The sequence below is a fragment of the Erpetoichthys calabaricus genome, chromosome 9, assembly GCF_900747795.2.
Source record: "Erpetoichthys calabaricus chromosome 9, fErpCal1.3, whole genome shotgun sequence".
Lineage (NCBI taxonomy): Eukaryota > Metazoa > Chordata > Cladistia > Polypteriformes > Polypteridae > Erpetoichthys > Erpetoichthys calabaricus.
The window spans coordinates 29,348,177-29,373,080 of record NC_041402.2 but is presented as its reverse complement, the minus strand read 5'-3'; the positions used below and the strand labels follow the sequence as shown (position 1 = coordinate 29,373,080).

The 24,904-nt window shown below is 36.3% G+C and overlaps 1 protein-coding gene across 4 annotated transcripts in view; it reads left to right on the top strand.

The window, feature by feature from the left end:
- rc3h2 (ring finger and CCCH-type domains 2) overlaps positions 1-24,904 on the top strand; it is a 114,455-nt gene that overhangs the window by 13,929 nt on the left and 75,622 nt on the right. For all 4 annotated transcript variants that reach the window (XR_007935815.1, XM_028809219.2, XM_028809215.2 and 1 more), the window contains exons 2-7: positions 11,736-12,036; positions 13,735-13,852; positions 16,725-16,958; positions 18,036-18,211; positions 19,296-19,496; positions 23,480-23,612. Coding sequence is in view for 3 of the 4 variants with exons in the window: in XM_028809219.2 (XP_028665052.1) it covers positions 11,806-12,036; positions 13,735-13,852; positions 16,725-16,958; positions 18,036-18,211; positions 19,296-19,496; positions 23,480-23,612 (1,093 nt within the window). In the remaining variant the exon portion in view is untranslated. The remainder of the gene's footprint in view (positions 1-11,735; positions 12,037-13,734; positions 13,853-16,724; positions 16,959-18,035; positions 18,212-19,295; positions 19,497-23,479; positions 23,613-24,904) is intronic.

The window sequence follows — 24,904 nt, the reverse complement described above, 5'->3', positions numbered from 1 at the left end:
AAATGCAATAAAGTTAAGCAATGTGGGGATGAAAAAAAATAAAAGTACAGAATACACTTTTATGCTTTGTGTTAACTAACATTTCTTATTCCAGCAGACAGAAATATTATCCCAGCCTTTGTTAAACTAGTAAAAAATAAACATGAAAAGGTGACTTTTTAATGTGAATTATGTTAGGAATGTAGTGCTATGGAAATAGTAATACACATTTACCTTTCAGCTATATATCATTTACTTACACTTCCTCTGAACATTTTATGGAAAAATAAACCTTTATGTTTTGTGTTAATTTATGACCAACTCTCCAAAATCATGGCAATATAATAGAACTTGTCAAAGAACCAGAGGCACTTAACTTTAAGAGCAATACTGTAGAGTGAGTCAGAGAGTACTTATGTCACAGACTAGGTCGATCACTTTTTAATTCTGTAAAAAGGCTGGAGATTGTGGCATTACAGTCTTGAATTCTTGGTAGATAATGTGATATGAAACTTGTCATTGCTTACTTTAAACAGTGAAAGAGAGCAATTTAATGACTTGTGTTTTACGAAGTGTCTGTCAGCTAGCAAGTTGAAATTTAGTAAAGGACTCTGAAATTTGACATCTTTTTAGATGTTTTTGATCTTGCAAAAAACTGAGGCTAAGCTACAAATGCTGTAGAATCTCCAAAGAAATTAATTATGAAAAAGGGGTGCCTCCTGTCACTCAGCTGTAGTAGAGCTCACAAAAAATACTTTCCCCTGGGTTCCAGCCCAGCACTACTTCCCATTCCTCACTGCTTTTCTTTCAGAAGCAAGACACTAGCTGAGTGCCACAAATGGGACTCATGCAACTTGTCATAAGCACTTCATGCTTTACAGAAGCACCGTGAATAATAATAATAAAAAAAAAGTAAAAAATATTAATAATGATATAGTGAAGCACATGTAGCTCATAAGGATTTAAGGTACTTTTCACGGCTATTTTTATGGCCCGCTATCCTGACATGATATAAGAGGAACATGGATAAGTTAGTAAGGCTGCAGTAAGGTGAGAATAGTGAGTGAAGTAAAGAGCAGGCAGAGGCAAGCAAGTTAAAGGAGAACTTGCTTTATTATTTTAGAAGTGTCCAATGGGCAGCAGCCTGGTACCATTTATATCATGCTATTCAGAATAAAAAGCCAGTTGACACCTGTAAACTTACCTGAAAAAGAGCAATTATCACAGTATCAAATCTGAGTCTGCACAGTCTTTTTAATTTTATTCTCCTATTTTAATAAAGGTGGCCTGAATATTTTATTAATTATACCCCATTATTTTAAACATTATGTGTTAAACCATAAGCTGTCTAATGTGGAACACTGCACCAGACATGCATTTAGAAAAGTTGCTATGAGTACACCCATAGATGAAAGTGCAGGGTAATGGGACAGGAGAAAAAAGTTTGAAGGCGTGTGGCTATAAGTTTTACTAATGAAGAAAATTACAAAAAGGCTGATCATGGATGTGAAGTTTTGGGGATGCTTATTGGGTGTCTGTGGCAGTCTGTGAGTTTTTAAATAAAAACAATGCAGTTCAGGCTCTGTGGGGATGAGTGCTGCGTCACAGGCGAACTGAATGCTTGATTGGCTAAGCTGTTCCACATCGATACACTGATTATTATAATTAGGATGCCGCAACCACATTGGTATAAAAGAGCCTGGTTTAGAAACATGCACTGATACAGTGTGTTGCCGCACCCACCACATGACGAACCACCAAATTGTGACCTTAGTGCAGTCGTGCAACAGGTGACATCTCAGCACCACAATGGAACAGTGTGAGGTTTTTTTTATGGTGCCTGGTGTGCCAATCCTGCCACCAACCCCCAAGTTTTCCCTGTAAGTTGGACAACCTGCTTGCAGGACTAAATTGAGATTAAAGTCATACCCAGGACAAAGCAATTGCAGGGTAAGGGCCTTGCTAAAGGCCCCAATGGAACAAGGCAGAGCGGTCGTGGACGATGTCCCAGGTGGAGCAGTGGTGCTCCAGGGTAGGGTTGCTCCAGAGGAATGTCCAGGGAAGCAGTAGTGACCAGTTATACCCAGAGATTTCCGTGGACACCAAGGGACAGTGGTAGGAGGAGGGAGCAGGGCACGTGCCATCCATTAGATGGCAGGAGGGGGCATAAGCCAGTTAAACGGTTGACTGCTCCTGGTGGATATGCATTCAATGTTAGATTTTACAAATGGGCTAACCAAATTACCATCATGTAATAAAATACATTTTTAAATATTTGATATCTCTTGTTCTGTATGTACCTTCAGCACCTTTCCTCCGTATCCTCATGGGTCTGAATCCCTTTTGACAATTACTCCCCCTCTCAGGTGCTTTCCTGTGAAATTTGCTTCTCATACTCTGTCATTACAAGACACCTTGCTCTCCTCCTGTCCACATTTATACTACCTGTCTTTGAAGGCAACTTTCAGCGTGCCTCCAATGGTTTTACTCCCTTTGTGTGTGTCTCACAGTCTTAACTTCTTTTTCAGTTGCATCATTAAAGCCAAACTGACCCAATCGGACTGCTTGGGGGGACCGGACAAACACACACACACTCGCTCACTCAACATAGCGTTTCAGTATATAGTAGATTAGCTAACACTCCCCACAGACAGTAAATCTATAAATCAGACACCATTCCTTCAGATTAAATTTATGCATTAAGGACATAAATTGCCTTTGAAAAACAAACTGGCATCCTACCAAGCAGGAGTCAAAGTATTGTGTGGCAAAAGAAAATACCTTCTTGATGACTATTGAAAAGACTACATCCTCTTAGAAAGGCAAACTATGAAGGCAGAAGAATAAAACTAATTTTCTGATAGCAACTACAATGGAAATGCATTTAAGAAATCCCCAGAAGTTTCTTCATGAAGCTGATTTTTTTTGTTGTATCACAATAATTAAACAAGACATGGTTATTAGCATGGGTGGCGCAGTGGTAGCGCTGCTGCCTCACAGTTAGGAGACCTGGGTTCTCTTCCCAGGTTCTCCCTGCGTGGAGTTTGCATGTTCTCCCTGTGTCTGCGTGGGTTCCCTCCGGGTGCTCTGGTTTCTTCCCATAGTCCAGAGACATGCAGGTTAGGTGCATTGGCGATTCTAAATAGTCCTTAGTGTGTGTGTGTGTTTGCACCCTGCGGTGGGCTGACGCCCTGCCCGGGGTTTGTTTCCTGCCTTGCGCCCTGTGCTGGCTGGGATTGGCTCCAGCAGACGCCCATGACTCTGTAGTTAGGATATAGTGGATTGGATGATGGATGGATGGTTATTAGCATATCAAACAATATGTAGAGCTGTTAACTTTTAAAATTTTGTCACTGTTTATTTGTTTGAGTATATTTATACTCGACACATATATATGTTTCAGTGGCTATCAGGTTTAGTCCTGGTCCACTGTCATTGAAGACTTTTTCTCCAACAAGTTTGTCAGTCAGTAAAGTCATTTTACATTTAATTGAACTCATTGATTAATTAATTGGTCTTTCTTATACTACCTTCAGAAAAGCACAGTTATGCAAGCTTTATAGTACATTTATAGAAAATATAGAAATATTTGTACTTTTGACATAACTTTAAATATGCAGCTCTCTTTTGCTCTGTTAACTTCATCAGAAAAAGGGGAATTTTTGCTGTTTATATTGACAATTAACAGCAAAAAGAGTTGACATGTGGACAAACAACACTAAATGCCAAGATGCTGCAAATACTTCTGTGTCATGCATGCTAGAATTTTTCTTAGTAAATGATATCTTGAACAACCAGAAAACCTGGAAGAGCAGAATGAAAACAATAATGAAAATCTTTATATAAAAAAAAGGTGAACATTGAATTGTGTAATATACATAAATGTTTGCTATAGTCCAGTAACATTTACCAAACCCAGTTTTGTAATTTTTGGATTTAAAAAAAAAAACCCACACAGAGAACTATTTCAGAGAAGTATTTCAAATGCTTATATACCCAATCCAAGAAAGGGTGGTCTACTCACCAAGTGTAAAGCAAGGCCAGTTAGCAGGCATTTTGGTAACATCTGAAACGTTTATGTTACTGACTCCATCATAGAAAAGACTTACAAACATTCCTTGAAATGTCTTTATTCGCTTATTTTCATTTTCTGACATGATTTGCGGAGGAGACGTTTAAATTAATGTTTGGGTATGTGTGTTTGTCTCTCTCTCTTTTTCTCTCCCTATATCTATCTATCTATCTATAATATATATATATATATATATATTTATATATACACGAGGGGGGACCCAAAAATAACCGGAATTTTGTTGTTGTTAGGTTGGTACTTGTAGTACATGGTTGGGCCGCTAGGGCAATCTAGTTACACTCCTCACAAGTCAGTCTGCCAAGTGCCATCAGTCTGGAATGTTGTGCTTGTGTTCAGTGAATTTTTTTGTAAAAGTAGTTTTGTGCAAGCGTCGTTTTTTTACGATAGCCGATTATCGTGAGCAACGTGCGGCAGTGAAATTTTGTTTTCTTCTTGAAAAAAGTGTTGCAGAAACTATTGTTATTGAAACAGTATGACAACCCTGAACCACCCACCCTACTCACCGGATTTAGCTCCGTGTGATTTCTTTTTGTTCCCTCGGATGAAAAAAGACTTGAAAGGAAGGTGTTTTGCTGACGTCGAAGAGGTAAAACAAGAAACGACCAGAGCATTAATGGGCATTACTTCAGACGAATTTAAAAAATGTTTCGAACAATGGAACAAACGGTTAGATAAGTGTATTTCCGCCAATGGAGAGTACTTTGAAGGAGACTAATTGTAGTTTGTACAGAAAATTAAATTAAGCACGTTTTAAAAATATTTCCGGTTATTTTTGGGTCCCCCCTCGTGTGTGTGTGTAAATATATATATATATATATATATATATATATATATATATATATATATATATATATATATATATATATATATATATATATATATTCATAGCATTCGTAGTCTGAAAGACAATCTGATTGTATGGGTGGTTACCTACCAGGTAACGCATGTGGTTGGTCTGCAAACTTCCGCCATGCCCTCTCAGGTGCGAGAAGCAGATCATAGAATGTTACATAATTTACTGTCAAATAAAGCAAAGAGTACGCTACACGTGTTTTGCCCTTATTTGGGCTCATTAGGTGTACACACTCCACTGCACTGCTCGTGGGGATCGAACAAGCCCCTTTATGTTGCGACACGGAGTGTGGTTCGTTTATTTGACAGCCTGGAGATCGGAGTAATTACATTCATAGCATTCGTAGTCTGAAACACAATCTGATTGTATGGGTGGTTACCTACCAGGTAGCTTCACTAAAAATCTTTGTTTGGAAAACACCCCTGTACTCAGATGTTCCTAGGAAATGAAGGGCATACCACTGTTATCTTTTTTTGTTGAAAGCAGAGTAAATTATTATGCAGACTGAGAGGGGGTCCCAAACTTTTTCATATGACTGTGTGTATGTGTATATATATATATATATATAATACACTTAGCACACACACAATATATATATCTATATGTGTGTGTAACTCAAAGACAGACCACAGTAAAACAAAGGCAAAATGGGTGCACTGTGGCACAACTGAAAAGACAGCTGACACAAAATCAGCTTGCACATTTAAGTACATATTAAATTGGGGATGTTTTTTTGTTCAAGTTTTATTACTTTTGCAGTGTCTTACATCGAAGAAGTATTGTATTCATGAGAAAAATCAACTTTGGGTTTTGAATGGAAAAACATGTTGAGAATTTGTGACAGTGTAGCCTGCTTAGGCCTTGTGCTTATTGCTGCTGGAATTGGTCTTGTGCCTGGGAACACTAAATTACTGTAGGATTATGCAGGTTAAAGAATGTTAAGTTGTTTTGTTGTGCATGTGTGCATTCAAAACATACTGTACATACCCAAAATGTTTCATCAGGCACACGTAAACCTTTAACTTGCCAATGTGATGAGCAGTTTCAGCTTAGGTTTTTCTGCTTCTCCACTACATTTAGTGTGTCAGTTATAAATTCTTCATCAAATTTCTTAGTTGACTAGGATTAAGACTTTCTTAGCTGACTTTGTTTTCTTCTCAATTGGAGTTAGTTTATGGGTTCTGGCTAACGTGGTGGTAGCTGTTACTGCTTTTTCTGAAGATGATTACCTACTCTACAACACAATTATGTGTTTACCGTATGCCCTCCAGACTAGATACAGTGACTTACGGCTTATGCATGGAGCTTGGCATTGCTCGTCCACGGTATTTACACCTCTCCTCTTGGCGTCATTTTAATATCACCTCTGTATCCGCCGACACTATTTCCATGATTTAGTCTGTTAGACCTGTTTTTTCAAAAAGACAATTCGCAAGACGACGGAGTAGGCAGACGAATTGGCTGAGACACCTGCCGCAAATGTCGGACTGGAGTAACCAAGGATTAAAATCTGACGCAACTCTCCACTGTGCGCTCCTGAACTGCAGATCAGTAACAAATAAAACTACTTTCCTTAATGACTTATCAACTTCTAAAAAACTGAACATGTTGTTCCTTGTAGAAACGTGGCAAAATCCAGGGGCCTCATGTATAACGCCGTGTGTAGAACTCACACTATAACATGGCGTAAGCACAAAAGCGGGATTGTGCGTACGCACAGAAAAATCCAGATGCAGGAATCTGTGCGCACGCATACTTTCACGTTCTTCCACTACATAAATCCCGATCGGCGTGAAAAGTAACGCACGTGCACGCGCCTTCTGTCCCGCCCCAACTCCTCCCAGAATTACGCCTCTTTGAATATGCAAATCAATATAAATAGCCTTCTGTGAAAGGTCAATGGGGAAAGCACGGGGGAAAATATAAGAATTTCAGCGAATACCAAGTGGAGGCAAAGGAAAACGTACTATTTGTTGGTTTAAACAGTGGTATAATCAACAAAAGGAAGCTGATCGAGTGACATAGTGTCGGAGAAACTCGAAAGCTCAAATTCACAAAGTCGCACAGTGCCCGAAATAAAAAAGAAATCACATATCAAAGTCGCCGTGAAAAAGCAAGTCGTAGCCCACCGTCTGAGTGTCATATGAAAGCTTATTAGGGTACAGAGAAAAAAATAGGCACACAGTGGGGAAAAAAGCACGAAATGTCAACTTTAATCTCGAAATTTCCACTTTAATCACGTAGTTTATTTTGCCATTAAAGTAGAACATCATAAACTTCATCTTAAAATCGTTTATTTTACTAGTTTCTCAAGTAGCACGTTAAATGCTTTGTTCTGTATTTGATCTTCTATGTGTGTGAATCACTACGTGCTTCCGTTCTTTCTCTTTCTCCGACAGGACACAGAATCCATTGCATTCGTGATATTACAGCTCTCTGAATAATTAAAATACTGAGATGTATACGTGATATCTTTTTCATGATGATAGGACTGAAAGCATGTTATTAAACATGGGAACACGGTGGTGCAGTGATTGTTCATATCTCACGCAAGAGGCTTGCTGCGCCATGTACGACCTTCAATGAAATAATTTATCACAGAAGTACTGTCTCTTTCAAACGTACTTACCCCCAATTCCTGTCCTTACTTTTCTCTCTCCAAATACCCAATCGCCACACAATCAGCTCTGTAATAGACGTGAAGCCATCTGTAAGCTTAGAACGCCGATTTTCAGAACTTTTAAAGAACATTGAAATATCTTCGTAGTACATGTTTAATTATTCTATCCGTCTATCCTTCCAGTGTCGCGTCAGCACCAGCAATAATACAGCGCAAGGCAGGAGCTATCTGTGAACTAGCAAGCGCTGCGGCACCGTGTCCTCACATGTTTAATTATTAACAATACTGATTATTTAAATGAAGTTAAAGTTTTAGCTGTATGATATAATCAACATATTTTGCTGCATTTCATCTTAAAAATGATATAGTCATCATACGTATGTAAATACGCGCTTTATAAAGTGGCGCAGGTTGTGCAATATTATAACTGTAGTGCAAGTTTACAGTGAAGCGATTGTACTTATAAGTAAACAGTTCTACAAGGAGCACTTGATGGACTGATTGAGTGCGTTTAGAGTTCCTGGGATGAAACTGTTTTTAAACCGCAAAGTCCGTACTGGGAAGTCTCTAAAGCGTTTTGCCATGGCTGAGTCAGCGTCTGCTTCATGCTGTGTACCGATATTTCTCTTTCCGATCACCTACTGCTGTGATTCCCCACTCAGATACAGTGATATAAATACTCCGAGTGGTGCAGTGAGAGTAATATGGAAAAAGATGATCTGCTGTGGCAACCCTTAACGGGAGCAGCTGAAAAAAGAAGAACAAGATGCAGTGAGCGTAACAACGCTAAAGTAGTTACGGTATTTGTAATACTATGGCTATTCCCTGGATCATTATATTGCTGCAGGTTAATTACAATCAGATGCATTACACTAATAAACAATATGCAGTTAGTTTCAGTGGATTTATAAAGCCACGTCAGGAATGTGGATCTAAGAAAGACCACACAGGAACAGTAGCACTGCTTTGACGCTGGGTGCCGCCAGTCTGCAAAACCGAGAGGAGAAATTGCATACGCCAAGGTATGAAGTACCATGGAAATGTGCGTGGCTTTACGCCAAGTTTAGGTTTTATACATCGCGATTTGAGCACGGAAACATTCGTACGCAACATTTCTGTGCGTACGCACCGTTTATACATGAGGCCCCAGGTGATTACTTACAACTAAATCTGCTTACCCCCACTGGTTACAGTTACTTGTCTAAACCCCATCTGACAGGCCGAGGAGGTGGATTGGTGGTGGTTCAGCGTGATTGTCTTAAAGCAACCACTGTTGATTTTCATAACATACATCTTTTGAATACCTGATTGTTAAAATCACTGGAAAGGCTTCGCTGCACATTATGTTAATTTACAGACCTCCTAATCTTCAGCTGGATTTTTTCTTTGAATTTTATAAAATACTCACTCTTGTCTGGCATGTCTACTGCTGTTATTTTACTTGTTGACCTTAATATTCATGTGGATTTTGACTGTCCATCTACTTGTGAGTTATGTTCAGTACTGGATTGTTTCAGTTTTGTGTAGCATGTTGGTTTTTCAACCCATGCTAAGGGCCATATTCTGAATCTTGTATGTTCCACTGGTCTGCAGAATGTCTGTACATCCGGTACTGTTATTGGTATCTCCGATCACAAGCTGATTGAATTTAGCTTCACTTATCCCCTCCCTAAAATAAATCTAAAATCTAAAATAACCTATCGTAATATCAAGAACATTGATCAGTTATCCTTCTCTATGACTGTTGCAGATTTTATCTCTATATAATTCCACATTGTCACAAATTTTGAATCATTATGCACCTATTAAATCCTTGGCTGTTCCTACTACCCGGTCATCTCCATGGTTTACAGCAGAATTGCATACCATGAAACAATCTGGTCGCCGTTTGGAAAGACTCTGAAAGAAGACTGGTCTGGCTGTTCACGCCCTGGCTTACACCAAACACCTGAAGGAATACAGATGTGCCTTATCGGTGGCACGTTCAAAGTACTATTCCACTCTTATTGACTTTGGTACTTGTCGCCCTAGATCTCTTTTTAACACAGTTAGCAGACTTTGTCGACATGCTGTTAAAAATCCTTATTTCTCTGTTGAGCACTGTACTCTATTTTTTGACTATTTTCAGTCAAAAATTATGACCATATATCAAAGTTTCTCTACTAACCATTCCTCATCTCTGTCAACTGATTATACTTCTAAATCTACAGTTCAATTATCTAAATTTAATCCCACTACACCAACGTATATTGCTGAAGTAATATGTAAATTAAATCAATCTACCTGAAATCTAGATCCTGCCCCTACTTTACTGATAAAGGCTTTCACTGACAAACTTTCTGCCCCCATTTCTCACTTTATCAATTGTAGTTTCCGCACCTGTGTTGTTCCAAGTGATTTAAAAACTGCTGCTGTCACCCCTGTTTAAAAAAAAACCTGTCTCAGATCCCTTGCAGCTCAAATTTTATCGCCCAATTTCTAATCTTCCATTTATGACTAAGATCTTAGAAAAGGTTGTTGCTGCTCAACTCCATGATTATTTAAATTTGCATAACCTGCTTGAGCCTTTTCAATCAGGATTCAGAGCCCTACATAGCACTGAAACTGCTTTACCTAAGGTAGCCAATGACTTACTTATAACCGCTGATTCTGGGATGGCCACTATTCTAGTTCTTCTTTACTTGAGCGCAGCGTTTGATACATGAATTGTACATTATTATTATTATTATTACATTATTTGTAAAGTGTCCTTGAGTGTATGAAAGGCGCTACATAAATAAAACTTATTATTATTATTGTTATAAATGCTGTCCATTTAAGTTGGATATACAGTCCTAGTCTGTCAAAGTTCTTGATTTTTAATTCTACTATATTGTGAACTGCATGTTTCATATTATTATTACATTATTTGTAAAGTGTCCTTGAGTGTATGAAAGGCGCTACATAAATAAAACATTATTATTATTATAAATGCTGTCCATTTAAGTTGGATAGACAGTCCTAATCTGTCAAAGTTCTAGATATTTAATTCTACTATATTGTGAACTGCATGTTTCATATTATGCCATTTCTTTGTTGTAACATTGTGAAAACCAAAATGAACCCAAGTGCATAATATAAATATGCACAGAGCATTTGGTATTTGAATCTAGCCATTAGACCTAACATGTATGGGTATTCATCTATCCAACCATCCATTTTCTTAACCTGTTTATCCAGAGCAGGAAATCATTGGGTGCAAGGCAGAAACAACACCTGGACTACCACATACCCACTGGATTTTGTCACTGTCCTGGGCCAAGATTTTTTTGCCTGACAGATCTTGCGTTTGATTACTCTTACTGTATTTTTGGACTTAACAAAAATGTGAGATTCACATCCAGTAGTTTAGGGATGGGTTAATGCCAAGGTCCCCTGAAAATTTTAAGTATTCATTTTGATGAACATTCATAAAGAAGGGTTCAGTTTTAACTCCTGTCCAGCTAGTGTGTTGTTTGGGTAAGTATGAAAAGGGTTGAGATTAGATATTATATCTTCATTCATGATAACATGAATCTTTTTTGACTTGCGGTAATACCAAAAATTACTTTATTCTCCAAAAATAAAAATATATAATTAATAAGTACTGTTTGGACTTTTGCTAAGAAAGGATTTATATATCAAAATAAATGCCTCTGCATTACCCTCTGTGCGTTTTGTTCAAAAGATTGCAGTATTTCCATTAATGCAGGCTACTGATCTTGATTAGGGAATTAAACCTCTATGCTACAGACTACGGAGGCTGACCATTAAGTAAATAACTTTCTCACCTAAAATGTTTAAAACTATGTTTGTATTACCAAATATGTTTTTAGAGTTGTGTGATAGAGTGTCTTCTGTTAAAAGTTGAAGTTTTGACATTTTAACATATTTTTCCAGATTGAGGATTGTACCAAAAATCTGGTCATCTAATGTTAAAACATTTTTAATGTTTCCTTCAAAAGTAACACCTTTAGAAAATGTATAATTGAGGCTAACTGGTCTTTGAGAACTGAGTGGTCATATTTTTCACTTACAAAATATTTTGTAATTTACCCTCATATAAACAAAAGAGGTTGAGGCAGAAAGAGATGTTTTTGGCTATATTTTTGTATATCTTATAAGTACTGTTTCTCATTTATTTTTCATTTTATTTTTTCTTCCTCTTCCAGCTGTCCAGATTATCAGCAGTAGTACAGCATTATGCTTGGCCACTGAAAGCACGAGTGTCACCTGGCAAGGATGCCCGTGCAGGCAGCTCAATGGACAGAATTTTTGTCTTGTCCTATTTGCTACAATGAATTTGATGAGAATGTGCACAAGCCGATCAGTCTTGGATGTTCACATACTGTCTGCAAAACCTGCCTCAACAAGTTACACCGCAAGGCATGCCCGTTTGATCAGACTGTCATCAACACTGACATTGATATACTTCCTGTTAACTTCGCTCTTCTCCAGCTAGTTGGTGCACAGGTATCTGTTTTATTGTTGTATAAAGTATTGTTTCAGCTTCTTTAATGCTACTGGTTTCCTACAGTATAAATGGTGGAAGACATCAGAGATGTGTACTTTGATGGTGACATTTACCCTTCTGGGATATCTTTGTGTTTTGTTATAATTTAAATTACTTGTGAAAAACAAACAATTTGCAGTGAACAGACTCATGTTGGAATAACCTCATTTGAAGAACCTTGTGCTATTGCAAGGTAAATTATTATTTACACTAATATCTCTTTCATCAGAACTGGGAAAGTTTTAAGAACTTTCTAAGGAGAAATCATACAGCAAAGAAGCATTCATTTGACATCAGGTAAATTGAGCAGTGATATTGATATGTTTTAAAAGACAAACCAAATATTTGGGGCAGGGTCAATTTTAATTCAGGTTGAGGTAGGAACAGAAATAGTCTTTATTTGTTGTACAGTTTGGAGGTAATCTAGAAATTCCTGCATCCTAACTCCCAAGTGGAATTTGCTTTGAATCAACCCAACCATGGATGTGCTACAACGTTCCATGTATACTTAACTGAGTAGTAAATGTTTTGCTTAGCGGCTCATCTTTATCCAGTTATATTCATTAAAAAGGAGTTGCTCCTTGTTGTTCTAAAATGTTTACAGCAGTTTGGACCCTCTGTCTTCCCAAGCAGTCATTCATTAATTTGGCAGAAGAAGTGACATTTTAGTTTAGCAGTCTACAGCCCATTACGAGAGTCATCTATGCGATTTCTATAAAAGTTTCTGGATAGGCATTTTACCAAGCATAAGTTAACTTGGCTAACTATTTTTAGAATATGTGGATGGTGAGTGGTATTGAATTTATTCCTAATAGCTAGCAAGATTATAAGATGAAGTACAATTAAACTAATCCTCCTGGTTAGTTATGTAGAGATTAAATATTTCAAGGTATCTGTGAATGAATAGCAAGGCAATGTTTTTTTTTTTTTTGATTTAACAGAAAAGGCTGCTATTTCTTTTTTCAATACCAAATTTGATTTGTGTTAAGGAATGGCTCGTTAAGAAATGTATGTTTATATATGTAATTATTATTAGTGTTCCCACAAAGTATTTACTACAAAGTCAGCATATATGAAAGAGTGGATTTTTTTATCTGTTTTTATTTAACTTACTTCTTTAATTTAAGACTAAATGGACAGCTTGTTGGGATTAAGAGAGGTTGGTCTCAAATCCTGGTAAAGTCACTGTGAGTGTACAGTTTAGATGTTCTCCCTTAGTCTGTGTGGGTTTTTTTGTGGTTTTACTTGTACATTCCAAAGATATGCTTGCTAGCTTAATCTGAAAATGTGTGTGTGTGTGTGTGTGTGTGTGTGTGTGTGTGTGTGTGTGTGTGTGTGTGTGTGTGTGTGTCTTGCACTGGGTTGGTATCCCATCCAGAGTTGCTTCATGCTTTACACTTAAGGCTGATCAGATCTGTGTCAGATTCCTATCACCACAACACAAGATTTAAAATGTACTAGTCAAGTTCTAAGAATGGATGATGGTTAGATTTTTTATATAACTATGTTATAATTTGTTACTTTTATGATCATTGCTTTTCATACATGGCAATGACCCCATAACCAATACTAAAACTCTCGATAAACAGGTTTAATGAAAGAGTTAAATATTTTTTTAAAAATAATTTTGCAGGTTTAATTTGTTTTTCTTTCTTCAGGTTCCCGACCAACAGACAGTAAATTTGAGTAATGTGGCAGAAAGTAAACATTATGAGGTATCAAAGAAATGCATTGAGGAACTGGCTCTCTACCTGAAGCCCATCAGTGGAGGAAAAGGTAGGCTGCACAAAAAGTTTTGTTTGTATTTGTAAATGCTATTCTTTTATATTTTACATTGGTGTCTAGAAAATATAGTTGGAGATAGAGATTTTTAAATAATTAAACACTGAAGTGTTAGAATGTTCAGTGTTTGTGTCTTACAGGAGACCTGCTATAATTCACGTTTCAGTCAGTGCTTGTATAAAATCTACCGACTCTTCTGTTCTACCATTTTCTTCCTACATCTAAAAGTCATGCATGTTAGGTTAAATAGCACATTGTGTGTTACTGTTTCTTGCACTGGACTGGCACACTTTCCAAGATTGGTTCCTACCCTGTGGAACTTCACAAGCTTGAATTGCATTTTTACCCAAAACAAGAATATTACAGTGGGATTCAACAGATGAAGCATATTATAATAACATATCATATTCAATAATTTACTTCACACTGAATAGAGTGAAAGTAAAGGAAAAGCAAAACTACAAAAAAAAATACAAAAAATGATTTCATCCACCATCCATAAAACATGAATGCCATTAAATAGATTCAGAAAGTTAAAGGATGAATAATTGGGGCATTTTATATATAAAACAGTGGCATAATACCGTATTTTTAGTGCAGCCACTTCACATCTTTCTAAGTCTGTTTGTTTTTTCTTGGATTTATCACTGCCTTTGCATTTTCTTCTAATTTCTGTGTGCCATTTCCCTAGCTACTGTAGGTAAATTTCACCCTGTTTCCTAAAGATGTTTGTTTTTAAGCTAATTAACTACTTAAATTGGGCTTTTGTGGGTGTGATGGACTGAAATCCCATACACAGTTAGCTTCTGTCTTGTCCACTGGGCTTCCAGGATACACTCTGGACTGTAAAGAATAATGACCAGAGAGCAGAGTGTACCCAGGCTGTTGTAAGTTGGAGACACGACCATGGCAAAAAGGGTGTGAATCTCCCAAAAGATCTATAAAGAAGGCCAATACCTGTTTTCTGGCCTGTCTAGAAATGGCCTTGCCCCAGGCAGCCAGCCTGCAACCAACACAAACTTCAGAATGCACAAAAATGCTTTACAAGAGAGGGGAACTGTTAAATCTCTGGTAAGACAAGTCTCACAAATAATCTTGAATATATTTAAATAAAAGTGAAAAAAAAGTATCCAAGGCACAGTAAGGATTGCCATTTTAGGGAAATAGGATTTGTCTAACAAGGCAATTCAAGATGAACAAGTCCAAATATGTTACCCAGAAATTGCAATCCCAAAAACAGCAGCAAAACATTTCTATAAACAAGAAAAGGCATTAGAAAGCAGTAATTACAAAAATCTCCAAGTAACACTCATTAACATTCTGAGGGAAGCTTTCTCATCCACCAGAATACAAACGTGGAGTATGGTCCCTCTGGTGTGGTTTGATGGTGGCCCCATCTACTGGGGGGTTTCTCCCACAGAAGACAGAGATAATATATAAACGTAAAGACACAATACATAAATACAAAGTAATAAAACAAACCTAACAGAAACTGCATAAAAATGTGAAAAACGATAATTCAAAATTGACCAAAAAAAAAACCAGAAAATGCAAATAATCCAGGGAATAAGCCCTGACTGAAACATAACATTGGCATCTCAGTTCACAAGACTAAAAAATGCAGACTTGAAATGAAAACCAGTGAATGTTGTACTGGATATCTATGTTAAAATGCTACATACATTTCCTGTGATGCATTGGCACCCCATTTGGGATATTTTTGCCTCCAGCCCTGGCAAGCCGGAATTGGATTAAAAATTAGGTATATTTGTCCATTTGAACAAACAGCAAAATATATTATTTCCCATAGTGGAGCCATCACTATGCATCTGTCTTTGTAAGTAGAGCATAGATCCTTTAAGTCTATCCACGTTTTATGGCAAAGCTTAATTTAATTGTGAATGCCACATTTTACACTTTAAACAAAAGTCTCTTGCTGTGGTTTGAGATAGAAAGATTCTGTCTAGTTGTATTTCCAAAAAAAAAAAACCATGGAGGTTTGTTATTTTTAATCATGTACCATTACAAAGTAAATGGAAATTTACAGACTTTTTGATTTAATTTAGCATAGTTTGTGGCTACCCCGAAACTTAACAGAGAACTGAACATTTCTGTATTAAAAAGAGTGGTCTCTTCATTATCTTCTATAGATCGACAAATTTCACTTTCTCTGCATTCTTTTTTAAATTAGTGTTAAATCTTTGTTGCTGCTTTTCAGTTTTTTTAGGAAAGTGATATCGTAACAAATTCCTATATAACAAGTTTTCTATAAAGTAAGGAAAAATCATGTTAAATTAAGCAATATATGATGAAATTTTTAATTATTTGGTGTAAAGTTATTTGTATTATTGTAGTAAGTATTATTTTGAATTCAGATAGAATGTGAACTTTGCTGGTGTCTAATGATGAACACTTTAGGGCAGATTATGAGTGGGAAGTTTCAACTTCACACCTGATTTTACTCATTTATAATGAAATCTGAAGACACCTACAGTTTTGGAATTAGCACTATCTTGTATTTTTTCAGTGTACACCTTCCAGGCAGCAATAAAACACAGAAACACTTGGCAAGACCAGGAATTTAGTTTTTGGGCTTTAGCCTTTACTGTAAAACTGAATAAAAATACAACACAGTTTATGCTAAAACTAAATGTGTTGCTTGCAGTTTTGTAAATGGTAAAGACAGATTTTCAAAATGATGTAGTCGTTAATTTTTGACTATAGTACACTAAAAAATGTAAAATAGTTTGAGTACAAAATAATACTTTTCTGTTAACAGAAAGTTCTAAACATTGCATTTTGAAATATATACCTGTATGTATGTACGTATATGTGTGTATAACATTTTTTTCTAATAATGCTAAAGGTATTGCAAGCTTGAACCAAAGTGCATTAAGTCGACCAATGCAGAGAAAACTGGTGACACTAGTGAACTGTCAGATGGTGGAAGAAGAGGGTCGTGTCCGGGCAATGAGAGCTGCCCGATCTCTCGGAGAGAGGACTGTAACTGAACTTATACTACAGCATCAGAATCCTCAGCAACTTTCTGCTAACCTTTGGGCTGCTGTTAGAGCCCGTGGTTGTCAATTTCTGGGACCTGGTGAGTGTAAAATAGTTATTATTATGTGTTGTTTACTCATTTATTCATAATGGTTTGCTTTAGTAAATCCTTGAACCTTTGAACCAACAGTAGAATATTGGTTCTTCTTCATTGACTGTTGTCCCATCCTTGTTTATAATTTTCCAAGTGCACTATTTATCTGCCAATATGTTTTTAAAGCAGTCAAATAACGTTTATATATTTTGGGTATTTTCATCATGGTGTTGTTACCAGAAAAGTCACTACATGTTCTACTGCATATTCTGTTCTTTCTATTACTGCATTTTGAATTTACATTGTATTCTCATGATTCTTAATCATTTATATGATAGGACATGTTGTGTACAGATTAGATTCAATATACTTAAGATAATTGGTTGTCATTTTTAACATAATACACCTAATTCTTAGTTCTGTCTACATTTAAATGAATTTAACACAATTAGTTTTTAGTTATTTCAATGTAAAAAAAAACAAAACAAAACCTCAAGATTCTTTTTTTTTTTCATTTTCATGATTAGTTGATGTCTGTTGTAAAAAACGGTTTTACTTCTGTTTGAGTGGGTGGACAGAACTTGCCTTTATCATTGTGCACTACCCTCTACATTAAAAGGGTACTGCAGAAAAGAAACATGTACATAATTAAAAATATATATGTGTCTTAATAGATGTCAATATGTATCTTAATAGATGTCAACAGAATTAGCAGGTTTTATCTCTGAGCACTTTATATGATCAATTGGTTCAAAAATAGTTGAGGTTTAACAAAAACATCTATGTATTTTAAATTCTTGTTGAAATGTTTCCTAAATGCAGATATTCAATTTTATTGTGTTTTTTTCCTTAATATGGTTTATATAATGACAAGTTGTTTATTTTGTCAAATGGAACATCCTCTTTGCTGGTGTCTAATGATGAACACTTTAGGGCAGATTCTGAGTGGGAAGTTTCCACTTTTCGCCTGATTATATCTTTTTATTATGAAATCTGAAGGCACCTGCAGTTTTGAAATCAGCCATATCTTGATTTTTTTTCAGTATATAACTTCTGCAACTTCTGTCTCTCTTTCCTCTCTAGCCATGCAGGAAGATGCTTTAAAGCTAGTTCTTCTTGCACTGGAAGATGGTTCTGCCCTTTCTAGGAAAGTGTTGGTCTTATTTGTTGTACAGAAATTGGAAGCCAGATTTCCACAGGCATCTAAAACAAGCATCGGGCATGTTGTACAGCTTCTGTACAGAGCGTCCTGCTTCAAGGTAGTTCACTCAAGTCCTATACTTTGTACAGCACAGGGTTTATCACTGATTTAGGGGGATGTGTGTGGGCAGGGAGGTCAGAAGTATACAGAGTATGATGTTATATTTACTGTCATATCTTAGTCTAAATTCTAGAGATCTGCTGATTCCATTTAAATCATAAGGAGAAAAAAAAAACTTTAGAGATGAAGAAAATGACCCTTTCCTGACTTGTTTTCAGGGTGTCATTGTTGTGTTTCTCTGCTTTATTTCAATGTAATTTTAACTGTTGTTTTTTGGCTACCAGTTCATCATGATCTTTATTCTCCTGGTTTCCATAAAAATAATAATACTATCTTAAAGTAAGCTTCACTTGTCTTTTCTTTTCAAAAAACGTGTTCCCTTTTTAATCAGGTGCACAAAATGTTTTCACAGTAGATTATGCCTCCTGCCTTTCTTTATTTTATGTACAATACCTTTCAGCATTAATGGTACATGGTGTGATGTATAAGGCTTTGATGGCGTGTAGGGTTGTCTAGTGTCTAAAACATAAGGGCTTCAACTAAAGAAAATATGTACATGATGTGTAGGTAGCAAACAGTTCAAATTATAAGGAAAATGAATGATTGTTAACGTCACCTTTGACATGCTGTAGCATAAATATGGCATTTGGTAAATTGTACATAATTAGTATCTAATTTTGAACCAACACTTTTTTGAAGGGAAAGGGTTTAATATTAAAACACATAAAAAGTAGGTTATGTCATTGATCTAGTACTTGGAGTCCTCTTGGCTAAGTGAGGCTTGTGTGTCTTCTCTAATAGAGAATTACATTAAAGAAAACTGTTCAATTTGCTCATCAAATGATTAAAAAAGAAGGGTTTCTTTTGAATGTTACATTCAAAATTGTTTTTTTGATGTCCTGGATGCAAAATGTTTACGTTTAACACACCAGAAAACTTGATTACAAGTTAAAATCACAAATAGCATACTGTATTAAAATGTTGCCTTTTCTAGAGAAGAGTGGCGATAGATTTGTTTTGCCATAGATGTTAGTACAGCTTAGATAACATGATTTAAAAATAATTTTGTTGTCTTCCAATAGGTCACTAAAAGGGATGAAGATTCCTCGCTTATGCAGCTTAAAGAGGAGTTTCGAACGTATGAAGCATTACGCAGGGAACATGATGCACAAATTGTTCATATTGCAATGGAAGCAGGGCTTCGCATTTCACCAGAGCAATGGTCCTCTTTGCTGTATGGAGATTTGGCACACAAGTCACACATGCAGTCTATTATTGACAAAGTAAGAATTTCTTAACACAGGAAAAATAAGCTAAATTTAAAATTAATGTACCAAGTGTCACCTCTTATAGCAAACACTGTACTGCTCAGAAGCAAAAAGACTGCGCTCAAAATTGCAAGTGGTTATTATGTCTTAAATACCTGTAACGTACAGTTCATTGTTTTCACCTTTTGTTATTTTAATGCTTTAGTTTATGCTAGTAACCTCTGGGCAAAATTTAATCTAATGTTGTTTCTCATCTATACTTGTTTTAAGCAAATAACAGTGATTACTTAAGTAGAAACTCATTTTTATTGTGACTTTGTAGAGGAAATGTGCGTATCTAGCTTTGGGGAAGCATTATACTTGTGTTCTCCATTTTTTGAAGAAAAGAGTGGGCAGGTTTTTGTTACTTGTTTGTGTTGTATAAGCTATTAGTTATCCAGTCATATGCTTAAAAGTGCAATCTTTGTGCATTTTTTAATAAAATGCTGTTAAATTAATATTTCCAGAAAATCAGGGTGGTGTACAATAGTGAAACTTGTTTAGACAGGATAAAGCTTTTGAATTGAAGACCGAAATTTGTGATCAGTGAATGTGGGGGTGAGGTGGATCTTCAATTCAAACTCCCAGTTTCTTAGTTGGCAGCTTTAATTAGGTACTTTATTTTTATTGATCCCTGTGAGTTTGCCTGACCTCCCCATCTGTGTGGGTTTCCTCTGGAATGCTTCAGTCTCCTCCCATAGTCTGAAGACATGCAGGTTACATGGATTAGTGACACTAAATTGGCCCAAGTCTATGTGTGGTGTGTGTATGAATGTGTTTGCCCTGTGATACATTAGCACCCTGCCCTGGGGTTGTTCCTGCCTTGTGCCCTGTGCCTGCTGAGGTACGCTCAAGCTTCCAGATGACCGTGCTCAGGATTAAGCGAGCTTAGAAAATGGTATAGTGTGGTATGGTATTTTTATTGATTTCATCGTTTATTTCTGTAGTTGCTGGTGCTCAGCACATCCCTATTGTAATTGATTGCATTTTTGCCCTAACTGCAAGAATTGTGTGTGTGTGCACCATGGTGCTTACCAGCAGAATCTTGTCAGTAGCATGTGATGTAGCAACAGATACATTGGTAGATGCATAATATTTTATTTGGGTGCAAGGGGAAATGAAAATTTTACAGAAGATCAAAATTTTATATACGCAGTATATACAGTGGAACCTCGGGTCACGACCGTAATTCATTCCAAAACTCTGGTTGTAACCCAATTTTGTCGTGACTCGAAGTAATTTCCCCCATAGGATTATATGTAAATACAATTAATCCATTCCAGACCGTACGAACTGTATTTAAATATTTTTTTTAAAAGATTTTTAAGCATAAATATAGTTAATTACACCATAGAATGCATAGCGTAATAGTAAACTAAATGCAAAAACATTGAATAACACTGAGAAAACCTTGAACAATAGAGAAAACGAACATTGCAAGAGTTCGCGCTATAGCGCTACGAACCGCTTGCTAAAAACACTTTTTTTTTTTTTTAATGAATTTTAAGCACAGGGAAAAAAATGAACATTTGAAAAATCTGTAATTTATAAACTACCAAGAAAAGTAACATTGCAACAAATCACGCTACGAACCACTCGCTGTAAACACTTTTTTTAATGAGTTTTAAGCACAGGGAAAAAAAGAAACATTTGAACAAATCCGAACTTTATTTAAAAACCAACCATAAACAACCAAGAAAGTAACATTGCAGGAGTTCATGCTAATAGCCTTATGACCCGATCACTGTAAATACTTTTTTTAAATGAGTTTTAAGCACAGGGAAAAACATGAACATTTGAAAAATCCTTAATTTATACAAAAACTAACCATAAACAACCAAGAAAACTAACCTTGCATGAGTCAAGTTCTTGCATGAAGGAAGTGAGGAGGAAGAACTAGCCACTTGTAGGATAATTTTGCAGCAAATCGCATGATTCTTCCTGGCTTTCTTGCATAACATCGCCTCGCTTATGCTATCCCCTGCAAGTTGCTTCTCGTTCAATCACACTAGCAACAGTTTTTCCACCTCTTCCAGTACTTGAGACCTCTGCTTGGTTAACGCTGTAACTCCTTTTGCAACATCAGCTGCTTTAATGGCCTCTTTCTGCTTTAGAATAGTCGAAATCGTAGATTTTGACTTCTTGTACTCGGCGGCAAGATCAGTAACACGAACACCACGCTCATACTTTTCAATAATTTCTTTCTTTAATTCGATTTAAATTTTCTTCGAACTTTTCTTCTCACCACTCTTCACTTGCTTAGAAGCCATGGTTAACTGCAAAATTAATGCAAAAGCACACGAGAAATACTGTAGAGTACAAAGAGTTCACAGCGAAAGCATTCACGTCTGACCGAGAACAATGCACAGGGAGAGTGAACACGTGAGGAACTTATCGGCGCATATGAACCGGAAGGGAAACGAAATAGAGCATAAAGAGTTCACAGTGAAAGCACGCATGCACGTGCAAGCACGCACGTCTGACCGAGAACAATGCAACACGTGCGGAAATCATTGGTGCGTACAAACCGGAAGGGAAACTGGATTGTTCATCAACCGAGTGTGTGGTAGAGAGCAGATGCAAAAGTTTGGCAAACGTTTTGGTTGTAACCCAATTTGTACGTGTTCAGAGACGTTCGTGAACCGAGGTTCCACTGTATATAGAATTTGGCTTTAAATGGAGAGCTACTGATCTCAATAACACGGTTGATGTTTAAATGAGGCACTCTGCAGCATGTTAGCTTTTCCAGATCTTCTGATGCAGTTAATATAAACTGACCTTCTGAAAGTTAATTTGTTCAACCTGCTTGTCTTTTGCTTATTGTTTACCTCAGTTTTGTTTTTCTTTCCTCTTTCTACTTGTGTTTTTATTTTTTTGTACATTTTGTTTATCTGCTTTTTGGAGCAAGTTAATGTTAGGAGTCAGGACTGTATTCTTAGTTTATAGAGCAGCAGGGGTTAAGAAGACCCTTGCATGTCACTCTGTTCGGTTTTACTTGGTGAATTTAAAGAGAGGACTAGCAGGGTAACACAATTTGCTGCTGGCTTCTTTTTCTATTTGTTGCTTGCTTAGTTTTCTCTGACTCTACAGAGAAATAAGATGCAGTATCACAAGGTTTATTCATGCAACCTTAATGCTAATGCTTGATTGCCTCCCTAATCAACTTTCTTTGTCTGGTCATTAATTTTAGAGGAGCATCCTGATCTTTTGGAGTGTTGTGGTGGATTCTTATTTATTTATTTGTTTTGTAATTATCATCTTTACAGATTGCGACTTAACCTAGTCTGTTTTTTTTAACAATATTTTTTAACAATAATTTTCTTGTGGAGCATAGATATCTGTGTGCTATTCAACTAATGAATCTTCAGGAAAATTCCACAGGAACAATTACTTAATTTGATGACATGTGAAGCTTAATTACCTTTCTGCATGATTTAGGATATGATGGATTATATCTGAGCGTAGCCAGAATGCCCATTAGAATAGATTTGAACACGGTTATGTAACCAGTTATGTTTTGTTTTTGTTTTTAATTGCTTTTCCTGGTTTGATTTTCATTTTCATTTAAATTTTGGTGGTTACAGGATCTTTAAGGAAAATTAATCTGACACAAATTGCCTCAATTTAAGTGTTTATATCAACAAGAACAGAAATTTTACGAAATGTTGTGTAGACCTTTCATATCCACCATGTATGATTGGAAGAGAAAGAATTGATCATTTTCAATCCTAATAAAACATCATTGGCATTTCCAATTACCAAGTAAATTGTTTATAGTTATTGTGTAGTTCTGTTTAGGTTTTGTATTAAGATTAACTTTCTTCCAGATAATTATGCACAGGGAAGAGAAAATCTCTTTTCTTGCATGCAATATTCACAGTATATTGAACACTTTTTGTTTCATTTCTCAACATATTTACAGTAGACAATAAAAAGCTTATTTCTGCTTTGAATTTCAGCTTCAGTCTCCAGAATCCTTTGCAAAGAGTGTTCAGGAACTTACAATTGTACTGCAGAGAACTGGGGATCCAGCAAATTTAAACCGATTAAGACCTCATTTGGAGCTTTTAGCAAATATTGATCATAATCCAGGTAAAATATTTACAGCTTTTTTAGTATTTGTCTATTTGTATTGGTTGCTGCGTTATACCTGATATTGTTAAGATTCCCCACCACCTATAACTTACAGTTGGGTTAAGCAATTTTGCGAATGTTATGTAATGTTTTTAAACTGAAAAATATGCTGAAACAGCAAGTAAGATTTGGTGATCCACTTTATTTTCAATGTAACTGAAGTACTAGGGTGTTGTACCGTGTTAGCCATTATGAATGTAGAGAAAAGCCAAGCAAAATGACACCTTTTATTGGCTAACTAGAAAGATTACAATATGCAAGCTCTCGAGGCAACTCAGGCCCCTTCTTCATCTGAAGAAGGGGCCTGAGTTGCCTCGAAAGCTTGCATATTGTAATCTTTCTAGTTAGCCAATAAAAGGTGTCATTTTGCTTGGCTTTTCTCTACAATGTAACTGAGAAAGGGAAGTACATAATCACACCCTTGACAGCCACCACTAATAGATTGTTCTGTCAGTGACATTAGCCTGTACTTTCTCCCTTCTCCGTCATCAGGCTTCAGAAGTTCAGATTTCAGGGAGCTGCATGTTGTTATTTTTTTTTTCCCCCAAATGGTGACTTGTGGCTAAAGAAGAGGCAGACATATACCATACTGTGTATAAAACAAAAATTACATTTTAATCAACTCAGGATTTTAAGTTTTAAGAGTGGTTTACGCCATTGTTGGCATTAGAGTTTTCAGTTTAAAAAATCCACAGTAAAAGCAGTTTACTTGTGTGGACAATGTAAAGAGGACACCAGTATACCTGTAGTTGCTCTTTGTGTATGGCATCATACTATAATTATAGTGTTAAGGGCGTAAGCTTTTCCTTTAAACATTCATCTTTCCAATTATTCAGTTCTGGTTATTTTTGTGTCTGTTCTGCCACATATAGAAGTAGAACTAATGTAGACCATATTTCTAATATGACCAATGCTGTTAAATATCTATCTTTATGCCAGCTACACATTTAAGGACACCTGCTCAGAGCCCTTTATTGCATCAACTAGCTGTATCAGTTATGGACTGTCATGCTACATTCCCAAAGAATTCTTAAGTTTGAGATGTATTTAAAATTTATAAAGAAAAATGATAACGGTAGCAGTGCTATGCTCTGCTATGCACTCATGTTTGTGCATATTCGTTTCCTTAAATTAAATAGTAGCGATCATATTACATATTTTTTATTCATTGGGACAAAATATTGCTAAGCATCTACTTGTTGCTTATACAGTGTATTATATTGTTTATTTTCTTCATACTGATATCTGTG